The 13,474-nt window shown below is 39.9% G+C and overlaps 1 protein-coding gene across 5 annotated transcripts in view; it reads right to left on the minus strand.

Annotated features, from left to right (window-relative positions):
* The window catches only part of HBP1 (HMG-box transcription factor 1), a 33,979-nt gene that overhangs the window by 6,676 nt on the left and 13,829 nt on the right, over positions 1 to 13,474 (minus strand). For 4 of the 5 annotated variants that reach the window (XM_036327531.1, XM_036327528.1, XM_036327532.1 and 1 more), the window contains 5 exons: positions 11,290 to 11,428; positions 10,819 to 10,930; positions 10,619 to 10,731; positions 5,142 to 5,298; positions 4,366 to 4,510 (listed from right to left, as the gene is read on the minus strand). In XM_036327531.1, coding sequence (XP_036183424.1) covers positions 4,366 to 4,510; positions 5,142 to 5,298; positions 10,619 to 10,731; positions 10,819 to 10,930; positions 11,290 to 11,428 — 666 coding nt within the window. The remainder of the gene's footprint in view (positions 1 to 4,365; positions 4,511 to 5,141; positions 5,299 to 10,618; positions 10,732 to 10,818; positions 10,931 to 11,289; positions 11,429 to 13,474) is intronic. The other variant, XM_036327530.1, reaches the window with a different exon arrangement.

The following is a 13,474-nucleotide window of genomic DNA, read 5'->3' on the forward strand; positions in this document are numbered from 1 at the left end:
CTCAGGGCTTCCTTGCAGACTGTTTCTCCTTTCTGCCTTTCCCTTCTTGCCTTCCTTGTACCAGGCAACATCTCCTTTAACACCCATCCCCAAACCCGCCCACCAAAAGTCAATCCAATCCACAATGAAAATTTAGTCAAGTTCATACTTCTCAACTTTTTCATGTTTTCTCCAAATCAGTGGTTCTCAACCTTGGCTGCACATTAGAATCAGCTGGGAATCTTTTTAAAATCCTGATTTCTGGGCCTCATCCTCCGGAAATTCTGTTTCTTTGTTACTAATGTTGTGGCCCCACCCCATAACAAAGAAACAGAATTTCCGGAGGATGCGGCCCAGAAATCAGGATTTTAAAAAGATTCCCAGCTGATTCTAATGTGCAGCCAAGGTTGAGAACCACTGTCCTAGATCAAACTGCTTTCTAGGGTGGGAAAACAGGGGTGTTGCTGTCATTCCAGAGAAAAATAAGACTAATGTCTGACTGCTACTCTGCGGGACCAAGCGGTAAGAACTTACCATCCTGGAAAAACAAATTAGGTAGCCAAATGTCCCTTTTTGCTTTAAAAAATGAAGTCTTGCACTATGCAATATTTGACACATAAGTTATGAAGCATACAAATAAGAATGCAAAACCAATTAAGAAATAAAGTATTTCTAATATCATCCAAGTTCCACATTTGCCACCTTCCAGGGATAAAACTATGGGTTATCATTCTCTTTTTGATAACTTTATTGTAAAAACAGTGCATTATTCATTTATATGAACAAAAAATACTATAACAGCAGTAATTATGTTAATGTTAACATATATAATTACTATATATATACTAGAGGCCTGGTGCATGAAATTCCTGCAGTGGGGGAGGGGTCCCTCAGCCTGGCCTGCACCCTCTTGCAATCCAGAAATCCAGGATCCCTCAGGGATATCCGACTGCTGGTTTAGGCCCTGTGGGATCAGGCCTAAACTGGCAGTCAGACATCCCTCTTGCAATCCGAGACCGCTGGCTCCTAACCGCTCGCCTGCCTGCCTGATCGCCCCTAACGGCTCGCCTGCCTGCCTGATCGCCCCTAACCGCTCGTCTGCCTGCCTGATCACCCTAACCACTCGTCTACCTACGTCATCGCCCCTAACTGCCTCTGCCTCCGCCCCCGCCACCAAGGCTTCATCCAAAAGGACGTCCAGAATGATGTCCAGAAGGTCGTTCGGCTGTCTGGTCTAATTAGCATATTACGCTTTTATTATTATAGATAATATTATATAATAATACATAATATTTTGTTTTGCAGAAAGACTTAAAATAGCAGGCCTAATTGATATCCTTTCAAAGATTTACTTAGAAGGTTGGCCCTTGATTAACTTGGATTTCGGGAAGGATCCCATCATTCCCACAACTGAGAGGAGTGGCTCACTGTGTCTAAACTGTGTGCACAAACAATATGGTTCACCCCAAACACCTGCTTCCCTTTTGGAAGTTTGAAAATTCAGTATGTGCCAGCCTAAGGCAGCTTACACTATCAGCTCCCAAATAGCCCCAGCTGGTGTGGCTCAGTGGACAGAGTGTCAGCCTGTGGACTGAGGGTTCTGGGCTCAATTCAAGGGCACATGCCCGATGCTCAGTGTGGAGCATGCAGAAAGCAGCCAATCAACGAGTCTCTCTCATCACTGATGTTTCTCTTTTTCTCTCCCTCTCCCTTCCTCTCTGAAAAAACAACAAAAAATACCTGATGCCGAGGACAGTGTTGCTAAGTGGTTAGAGTGTCGGCCCATGCACTGAAGGGTTGAGGGTTTGATTTCCAGTCAGGGGCACATTCCTGGGTTAAAAGTTTGCTCTCTGGCCTGGTCGGGGCACAGGCGGGAGGCAACCAATCAATGTCTGTCACATCTCACATCAATGTTTCTGTTTCTCTCTCTCTCCCCTCTCGCTCTTCCACTCTCTCTAAAATCAATGGAAAAAACATCCAAACAAAAACAAGCAAACAAAAAACCATGCTAAGTGTCTAACAAGATTCCTTGGCAGATAACATTTCATGCATGTCACAACTCACTGCTGACAGAAATAAGCATGTCTTGTGCGAGTCCACTGGGGGACGACTCCTGGGAGCCTAGCTTCTCCCAGATTTCACCCCACGCCTTCCATTTTTCCCAATTTTGCTTTGTATCCTTTCACTGTAAGAAATCAGAGCTGTATGACTATATGCTGAATCCCGTGAGTCCTATTGACTCATCAAGTCCAGGGGTGGTCTTGAAGACCTCCAGCATAATTGTATACGTATTACATATACTATATAAATATTATCCTCCTGCGTAGTAAAAGAATAGTATGCAAATCGACTGAACAGCAGAATGACCGGTCGCTATGACATGCACTGACCACCAGGAGGCAGGCGCTCAATGCAGGACTGCCCCATGGTGGTCAGTGCGCTCCCACAGGGGGAGTGCTGCTCAGCCAGAAGCCGGGCTCACTGGCGAGCACAGCAGCAGTGGTGGGGAGCCTCTCCCGCCCCTGCGGCAGTGCTAAGGATGTCCAACTGCTGGCTTAGGCCCGCTCCCCAAGGGTGAGAGGGCACAGGCCGGACTGAGGGACTGCCCCCAAGTGCACGAATTTCATGCAACGGGCCTCTAGTTTATATAATAAAAGCATAAGTGACCGTTATGGCAGAACGACCAGAACAACCAGTCACTACGATGCACACTGACCACCAAGGGGCAGACGCTCAATGCAGGAGCTGCCCCCTGGTGGTCAGTGCACTCCCACAGGAGGAGTGCTGCTCAGCCAGAAGCCAGGTTCACAGCTGGCGAGCGCAGCGAACAGGTGAGCAGTAAGGAGCGAGGGGTCCCAGGCTGCGCGGAGAGCAGGCCTAAGCCAGCTGGCGGACATCCCCTGATGGGTCCTGAACTACAAGAGGGCGCACGCTGGACTGAGGGGACTCCACCCCCCTCCCCCAGTGCACGAAATTCGTGCACTGGGCCTCTAGTATAATTTAAACGTAATTACATTTATAATTTTAATACATGTATTTTCTTCTTTCTTTCCCCACTGATTATTAGACACAGTGGAAGGGAGGGAGAGAGACAGAGAGAGAGAGAGAAACATCCATGTGAGAGAGACACATCAATTGGTTGCCTCCCACATGCACCCAGACCCGGGCCAGGGATCAAGCCTGCTGGGGTAACATGCCCTTGACTGGAATCAAGCCTGTGACCCCTCAGTCCAAGGGCAGATCCTCTAATCACTGAGAAAAGGTTAGGGCTACATATATTTTCGAAGAACATCTGATACCATAAAAAAATAGAACCATACTGTATATTTCTGAGACTAATTTTTACTTAACATTATTTCTAAAACTGATCCATGTTTTAAAATATATAGTTAAGGTTCATTAATATTCCACTGACAAAGAATTCCATTGTACGATTATATCACAATTTATATATTTACTCCCCAGCCAATGAATATTGTTATTGTTTCCAAGTTTTGCTATCATGAGTAATGCATCTATGAACTTTATACAACTCCTAGCACATGTATACAAGAGTTTATTTCTCTAGGGTATACAGAGAAATAGGATTACTGATACTCAGTGTTGTAAAACAAAGCCAACTTATCTTCCAAAATTTTATTTACACTCTCACCAAAACATAAGAGTTATCATTAATTTACATGTTAAAAATAATTAGAGTATCAGACCTTAAAGTATTGTCTCATTTTTTAGTTTTTCAAAGAGTGTATATGAAGGATGTAATCAAATGGCATTTAGATTCCAATCTTACAGATGTTATTGAGCATATGGTCTGCGCTTTTTAAAATAGTCTTACTAATTCTTTTTTTTTCTTTTAAATATATTTTATTGATTTCAGAGAGGAAGGGAGAGGGAGAGAGAGAAACATCAATGATGAAAGAGAATCAGTGATCAGCTCAGCTGCCTCCTGCACTGGGTGCCCTTGACCAGAATCAAACCCAGGACATTTCAGTCCGTAGGCCAATGCTCTATTCACTGAAGCCAAATAAGCTAGGGCTTCCTTATTCTTTTGATAAACAAATATATTTACCTTATATTTAATTATATTAAATTGAGTGAAATAAAATCTGTAAGATAGTAGACAGAAACTCTTGAGAATTCTCTACCTAATGCCTCTAGATTTGATAATTAGGTTAAAGGAAGAATGAGTCTTAAAATCCCAGATATCTATCTACATACAAACTTTCTCTGGATACCTCCTGTGAGATTGGACACTTGTCCTTTTAAAAGTTCTTTTAAAATTCTGAAAGCTTTAAAGGTTTAACCTCTTAAATATTTGAATTAGCAATCATTAGGGAGGTTTAGGGAAAACTTTTAACAGAAAAAAGATAATTAGTGCAGTATTACCTTTTAAATGTATCAAAAACACCTGAATCATCAAAATTAATGGCATCGGGGTGTCCAGGAGGTAGACATACATCACCAATATGAATTTCACAACATGGAATGCCATGCTGTACCACAGTCAAACTTGGATAAAACGATGACCAACCTAAAGTTAAATCAAACAATAGCTGCATCAAGGATGGGGATTGACAAAAAGCACCCAAATTATTTATTATAAGATAGACATATCATTTCTGAGTCTTAAAAATTTAAGTCAAGATTTTTCAAATACAAGTCATGTATTATTTGCCATAAAGCCAACTACAAGTATTTAAGCAATGAACAAACACTCCAAAATGTAGTTTAATTTAGCATTTTATTAATAGGTTCTGTCAATCAGCATAAATGCAGATAAGTGAGACCATGAAATACTCTTGAGGTATTATTATGTGTAACATGGTGGTATTGCAATAAGGCTCTGAAGTGCTTTGGGTATACAGTGTATTTGGTAAGCCTAAACCAAAATGCAATTATTAAAATACTCCATACCCCAAACTATATACCAAGATATTCACGTTACATGAATCGAAGTTTTTGATAGCCACAGAAAGTAGAGCTCAGTCTGACTATCACTAAGACATTTAAGCATCATAAGGCATTTCCTAAGATAGTTTTATGTAGTTTTAAATTTTCCCTTCAAATTCTTTTTCTTAACCACCAAAGAATTATGCCACAAGACATATTATAGATTTAAGATTCCTTTTAAAAGTTACTACAAATTCAAATTGAAGCCCTACCTTTATTTTTAACATAGAAAGGGTGGTCCAGCTTACACTCTACAGTTAGTAAACCATCTTCTACTGTACCAGGATCAAAAGTCAACTTCAGTACAGACTCGCCAAATGATACACTTTCTTCATGTGATAACAGCTTCAGGCCATCGGAACCATAGCCCTGAAAATACACGCATATATTAAGTGAATTGGCAACATTCAATTTAACACATAGTGAAGTTCCTACTACAGTTAAGACTTTGTAGAAAAGGTAAAAACAAACAAAAAGGATCCCTGTCTTTATTGAGCTTTCGACCCAGTAGTGAATAAAAGGCACATATATAAATCACTACAACATAAGGCAGACTGGAATAAGCATTTTAGTTCAAGTATAAATAATGCTAATACAGTTTAATTAAAAGAGAGAGCAAGATCAGGGAGGCTTTCAATTTCCCTTTGAACTGCGATTTACAAGAAAGAAATTTAGAAAAGTAGAAGAACATGCCTTACACCAGGAATAGTTACAATAAACAAGTGCTTTGGGTAGTGCTGAGTATTTGCTAAAAATACAAGATGAATTCAAAGTTGGGACAAGTACTGAAAAGGAGAGGCTGAACCACTTAGTAAGTAAAGGGCCTTAGAGACAGGCAAAGTGCTCCAACTTTCCTTTGAGAGGGTATTGGGAAGTCAATAAAAGTATTTTTATTAATATGATTGTTCATTTTAAGATGATAAATGACTTCAGAAAGTTACCTCTAATATTCAATTTATTTCAAAATATAATGAGAGAAGCCCATCAGTCTTGAATTGACAAGTATAGTGGTGGTAGAACCAGGCTAAATTTAAATTCAACAAATATTTATTGAGCATTTAGTACATGCCTCGTACTAGGCTCTGAAAAAAATATAATCAACAATACATAATCCTTACCCTTAAATTCACAGAAAAACAAAAGAGAAAGACATGCCAACACCTAGCTAGAATATCCAATTGTTATTACATCTAGTGCATGAACAAAGTAAAGAATGGGCTCAGCTGGTCTGGCTCAGCGGATCGAGTGTGGACCTATGGACTGAAGGGTCCCAGATTCGATTCCGGTCAAGGGCACATGCCTGGGTTGCGGGCTCAATCCCCAGTCGGGGAGGCGTGCAAGAAGCAGCTGATCAGTGATTCTCTCATCATTGATGTTTCTACCTCTCTCTCCTTTCCTCTCTGAACTCAATAAAAATATATTTAAAAACAAAAAACAAAACAAAGAATGGGAGAGAAGGATGACTGTAAAAATCTTTAAGGAAATAAAACTGATAACTAAATATGAAGGGAGGAAAGGGAATAGCCAACATCCTGGTTTTGAATCTGGTAATCAGGGATAACAATACCTTTAAAAGAACAGAGTTGAAAGTAAGCCAGGAAGGAGAATTAAAAAAGGTGAATCCAGATTTGATTATACTAATAAGCCGAGTTTGAATAACTGATTGATATTCATGTACAAATAGGTCTAACATGCAGTTGGAAACATACAAGTAAAGGCTACAGACATATATTTGCAAATAACTGAATTACAGAATCTTCTAATTCTTGGGGCTACGAGACTTTAAAACAAATCCAACCCCATTTAACAGATCAGGAAGCGAAAGCTACTAGGGTTAATTATTTGCCCCAGGTCAGTCACAAAAGTAGTTACTGGAAGAACTGGAAAGGGAGCCCAGGTTTCCTGACTCCAAGTCCACAGTGCTTTCCACAGGCCACAAGGAGGTGATGCTGACATTATCAGCAAAGAAGAATTGGTTAAGAGAGTGAAAAGGAGCAGAAACTTGCTTACATTCAACATTATGGGCACACAAACCACCACGCAAAAATCAGGGCACTGCCGTGCTACACAAATCAAAACAATGTTAGGAACTCATCCCCTCTGTCAGATGTTGCAGAGATGTTAAACAGAGCAAGTAAAAGCCTTTCTAGTAATCAGAATCAAGCTAATAACCTTTGAAACTGTAGGAGAGTGGTATAGGCCAAAGTCAAACTATGGCAAACCACTACAATGAAGAGGGGAGAACTGAAGGCAGCCGTGTAGGGACTAATTTTCTAAGAAACTCAACATCAGGGGATAACAGGAATTGTAAAGAAGCACTTCATTCACATGCCCAATTTTTCTACCTACATTAGAGATGGAGAAATTAAAGGTTTCAAAGACAAAGGTGTCAACCAATATTTATCCTATTGTTTTACTTATCAACTTAGAAAATGCCAATGTTTTTTATTTTCAACTAGGTGACAAAAAATTTTGATAAAAAATGTCTTTTCAACATATTATGCTGGGACATCCCATCCATATATCTACATGCAAAAAAAAAAAAAAAAAAAAGAAAGGAATGATTTTTGACCATACCAAACACCATCTTCTATATAATAAAAGGGTAATATGCTAATTAGACCAGACATCTTCTGGACAAAGCCACAGTGGCAGGGGCCAAGGCAGAGATGGTTAGGGGCATCAGGCCAGCAAGGGAGAGCAGTTAGGGGGTGATCAGGCCGGCAGGGGAGGGCAGTTAGGGGCAATCAGGCTGGCAGGGGAGCAGTTAGGGAGCGATCAGGCCGGCAGACAGAGGCAGTTAGGGGCGATCAGGTCAGCAGGCAGAGGGGGTTGGGGCGATCAGGCAGGCAGGCAGGCAAGTGGTTAGGAACCAGTGGTCCTGGATTGTGAGATGAATGTATGACTGCCAGTTTAGGCCCGATCCCGCATCCCCTGAGGGGTCCTGAATTGAAGAGGGTGCAGGCCAGGCTGAGGGATCCCCCCATCCCATGCACGAATTTCATGCACTGGGCCTCTAGTATACATATATTATCAAAATGGATCAAAAACCTAAATGTCAGATCTACAGCTATAAAAACTCTTAGGAGAAAACACAGGTGTGTATCTTCATGACCTTGAATTAGGCAACGGTGTCCTATGTATGACACCTAAAGCACAAGTAACCAAAGAAACAACTAAATTACACTTCATCAAAATAAAAGTGAAAATAACAACCCAAAAATGGGAGAAATATTTGCAAGTCTCCAATCTGATAAGGTATACTTCCCAGGACATCTGAAGGACACTTACAAATCAGTAAAGACAACCCAACTGAAAATGGAGAAATTATTTGAATAGAGTTCCTCTAAGATGATACACAAATGACCAATAAGAACATGGGAATATGCCCTGACTGGTTTGGCTCAGTGGATAGAGGGTCGGCCTGTGGACTGAAAGGTCCCAGGTTCGATTCCAGTCAAGGGTAGGTACCTTGGTTGCGGGCACATCCCCAGTCGGGGGTGTGCAGGAGGCAGCTGATTGATGTTTCTCTCTCATCGATGTTTCTAACTCTCTATCCCTCTGCCTTCCTCTCTGTAAAAAATCAATAAAATATATTAAAAAAAAAAAAGATTGCTTAAAAAAAAAGAACATGGGAATATGCTCACCATCATTAGTCATTAGGGAAATGCAAATCAAACAAGGAGAAATACCACTTTATGCACACTAAGACGGCTTTTGAGTGAAACAGGAGGTAACTGTAGTAGATGAGGATGCAGAGATAGAACTTTCATATATTAGTGATATAAATGTAAGTTCCTCAAAATGTTAAAACATGGAGTTACCATATGACCTAGTAATCGCACTCCTTATATATATAAGTATATAACCATAGAAATGAAAACATGTTCATTCACAAGTTTGTACAGGAAGGTTCACAGCAGCATTTCTCCTTAATAGCCAAAGAGTGACAAACCCAAATGTTTTTTAACTGATGAATGAATAAGTAAGTCCAATACATCCATATAGATTATTCAGTCATAAAAAGAACACAGTTCTTATATACCTCATAGACAAACCTTGAAAACATTATACTAAGTGAAAGAAGCCAGTCACAGGAGGTAATATATTGTGTGATTTCATTTACAGGGAATATCCAATAAAGACAAATCCATAGGTACTGAAAACAGATTTGTGATTGCCAGAGTCTAGGGAAAGGGGAGGAATAGGGAATGATCTTTTACACTTTTCTTTTTGAGGTGATGAAAATATTTTGGAATTAGATACCTGTGATGGTTGCACATTCTTGTAGTATACTAAAAAGCATTGAACTGTACACTATACACTTTAAAATGGTGAATGCTATGGTATATACACTATAATTCAATAAAATATAATTGAAAACTAGAAAAAAAATAAAGAAAATGGCAGTGTTTTTATGAAGTCATTTAAAAAGTAACAATATAATCAACTTTTAATTACACAAGGGGCCGAAACCGGTTTGGCTCAGTGGATAGAGCGTTGGCCTGCGGACTGAAAGGTCCCAGGTTCGATTCCAGTCAAGGGCATGTACCTGGGTTGCGGGCATATCCCCAGTAGATGTGCAGGAGGCAGCTGATCGATGTTTCTCTCTCATCGATGTTTCTAACTCTCTATCTCTCTCCCTTCCTCTCTGTAAAAAAAATCAATAAAATATATATTAAAAAAAAAAAAAAAAAAAATTTACAATAAAAAGTAACAATATAATCAACTTTTAATTACACAAGGGGCCGAAACCGGTTTGGCTCAGTGGATAGAGCGTTGGCCTGCGGACTGAAAGGTCCCAGGTTCGATTCCAGTCAAGGGCATGTACCTGGGTTGCGGGCATATCCCCAGTAGATGTGCAGGAGGCAGCTGATCGATGTTTCTCTCTCATCGATGTTTCTAACTCTCTATCTCTCTCCCTTCCTCTCTGTAAAAAATCAATAAAATAGATTTTAAAAAAAACAATTACACAAGGGGAATTAACCACCTCATAGATTACCAAAGATAAAGCTTTGGTTTGTTTGTTCATTTATTTATTTTTAATCCTCACCCAAGGATATATTTATTGATTTTAGGGGGAGGAGGGGCAGAAAACATACATATGAAAGAGAACATTGATTGATAGGATTGCCTTCCATAATGCCCTGACTGGGAATTGAACCTGCAACCTTTCAGTACACTAGACCACGCTCCAACCAACTGAGTCACACTGGCTAGGAATCATTTATTTGTTTTTGTAAAATATATATTTTTAATTTCAGAGATGAAGGGAAAGGAGGGGGGGAGAGACAGAAACATCAATGATGAGAATCATTGATCAGCTGCCTCCTGCACACCCCACATGGGGATTGAGTCCACAACCCACGCATGTGCCCTGACCGGGAATGGAACGATGACCTCCTGGTTCATAGGTCGAAGTTCAACCACTGAGCCATGCTGGGTGGGCAGGGCTCATTATTTATTTTTAATGCCAGTTTGGTTTTCCCATCTACGAAAACATAATTATAAAGGTAAACCTAAAGCCTCTCCATCAGGCTAAGCAACAATAAGTAGTCACAAAACCACTACCTACAATTTAAGATTATTTAAATATGAAAGTAAATGGAGGATATACCTGCAGAACAACAATAAACATTATGTTTCATTTTAAAAGATTTTTTTTTTTTTTTAGGAATTTTAAATTAACCTTGTGAGTGCCCATTTGGAGATCTTCCTCATTATCACAGCCTTCAGCTCTAGCAAAATCTTCAACATCCTGCCATTCCTTATTGCTTCCCTTATGAAAGCACAGTCGTGTGCCTAAAGTTTAAGTAAAAATAAGTATTAGTTATGTGACAGTGTGCTACACAAGTAAGCTGTAAACAAATTCAAGTATTTTTTTTTTACCTTTCAAAAAACAGTGCCAAGCAGTTGAAGGCCAGGAATTGCACCATCCCAAATCATCATCATCTGAGAGGGAGGACATGCAGAAAATGCCAGATTCTGACTCACTATTTGCCTGTGAAGAAAAACATTACAAACTGTTTATTTTTAAATGTACCTTATTACCATCTGTCTCCAGCTGATTTCAGGTTCTCTTCTGACCAGGGGGTAACTTAATCATTCTAAGCTTGGGGCAAATATACCTTTGAAAACTGAAGTTTTTGAAAGTTTTAGTTAAATATATATTCCCACTTGTAATAAACTTTCCTAACAGTTAATAGAGCTGTATATAAAATCAAACCCAGACCACTAGAACAATGAGACATACTATATTCCATCTGTATGTGCTTCAAAAGACTTTTTAGAGAGGGAAAGTTAATATATTATGACTGTTGTGCAAACTTTGTAAAAGTTTAATCTCATGAATAAACTCACCCTTTCATGTCTGACTGGTGTTTCCTCCTTCCAGTGGTGAGGGAAGGCTGGCTCGCTCTTAGAAGAAGAGGACACGGGGGGAGGGCGTGCATAGGAATGTAAACTTTTGCTAGTAGCTATGATGTGTACAGGAGATGATCTAAAATGAAGAAGCAGTTTTAACCATAAAGCATAGGTCCTTAAAGTAGATCTTTCCTTTTGATGAGAAAATTTAATATTCGAAATGCCAACATTAGTATATATACAAAACACTAGTAAAAGACATCAAGATTACATTTATAGTATGTTGTCCTTTAACTTCTTACCCAAGCCCTCCTCACACATTGTAAACAGGTGTTTTTTTCTCATATTTGACAATGTATTTTAAGTTCCAAATTGCTGTTTTATTTATTTTTATATCAACAAGTACATATAAATATGAACATTTTCATTCATGAATAATAACCCCTGTGCAGGGCGCCTTATCCATTTCTTTCTTCAACTTTGATGTAGTCAGTAAGTCTTAAAGTGAGTGAATCTATGCTTAACACTGAACTCTTTACCAATCACCTATCACTGGGCAGATACAATGAACCACCTTAACCTAAATCAGTGATGGCGAACCTTTTGAGCTCGGCGTGTCAGCATTTTGAAAAACCCTAACTTAACTCTGGTGCCGTGTCACATATAGAAATTTTTTGATATTTGCAACCATAGTAACACAAAGATTTATATTTTTTATATTTATTTTATATATTTAAATGCCACTTAACAAAGAAAAATCAACCAAAAAAATGAGTTCGCGTGTCACCTCTGACACGTGTGTCATAGGTTCGCCATCACTGACCTAATTGCTTAAACTTCTTGTAGCAGAAAGAAGCTTATTTGTAACTTCTTGTAACGACACTATTTTTTGTTTTCTAATACAAACTTGTTAAAGAGCATCTACATATAAGGGCTAATTATTTTCCCCCAGGATCACCTTTTAAAAAATAACCCCTTCCCCAGTTTTCCCCTCAAAAGTCTCTTTAACAGGCAATGCTCCTTTTAGAGTACTTACGCTCCCAAGAATATACTAAAATCCTTTCACCACAAACAGATCAGCTATTCACAGGAAGGGTAACAGTAAGAAGCAAGCCCATAAAGGATGACCAGTAATGTGTACATACTAACAGAGGAGTTTGGAAAGCAGTAGAGAGGAAGACAAAGGGGTAGATCGGTCTGAAACTCCCAAATCAGAACAATTCTCTAAGATGCCAAATAGGGATTTGATCCTTAACAGAAAAAAGTTAATGCATGTCTGTACTAACCTCTTTTTCAAAAAAGGGAGAAGGGACAGCTTAGTTTCCAATTCATCCCTTTCCCTGAGAAATTGTATTAGCCTTCAATTTTAATTTTATCCTCATTAACTTTTATTCATTTTACCTTTGCCAAAATTATCCTATATAATAAAATGCTAATATGCAAATCAACTGAACAGCAGAACACCCGGTTGCTATGACATGCACTGACCACCAGGGGCAAATGCCCAATGCACGAGCTGTCCTCTGGTGGTCAGTGCACTCCGACAGGGGGAGCACCGCTCAGCCAGAAGCCGGGCTCAAGGTTGGCGAGTGCAGCAGTGGTGGCGGGAGCCTCTCCCACCTCCGCAGCAGCACTAAGGATGTCCAACTGCTGGCTTAGGCTCACTCCCTGCAGGCGGACATCCCCTGAGGGCTCCCGGACTGGGAGAGGGCGCAGACCAGGCTGAGGGACCCCCCCCTCCCCCTGCCCTGAGTGCACGAATCTATGAAACTATACTTTGCTTTCATGTTTATATCACTTATTAAATAAAAACCCCACCAATTTCCATGCATTTTATCATACTCTCCAATCAACTTTCTATTTAAAAATACAAACACTGAATATTACATCTTTGAAATTTCATCCTTTTATTATACATTTCTTCCTTTTATTATACATTTAGAACTTTACGAAGTATTAGAGAATGGCCAAACTGCTAAAAATTCCTTCAGCCCATTCCTGCCTTCATCACTAATCCTATCCTATACTAGAGGCCTGATGCACGAAATTCATGCAAGAGTAGGTCTTCCTTCCCCCCGCTGCCAGCACCGGCTTCCCTCTGACAGCCGGCAGCACTCGGGACCCGGGCTTTCCTCGCAGCCCCAGCTTTCATCCAGAAGGTTGTCCAGAAGGACGTCTGGTC

Source organism: Myotis myotis, unplaced genomic scaffold, assembly GCF_014108235.1.
Source record: "Myotis myotis isolate mMyoMyo1 unplaced genomic scaffold, mMyoMyo1.p scaffold_m19_p_11, whole genome shotgun sequence".
Lineage (NCBI taxonomy): Eukaryota > Metazoa > Chordata > Mammalia > Chiroptera > Vespertilionidae > Myotis > Myotis myotis.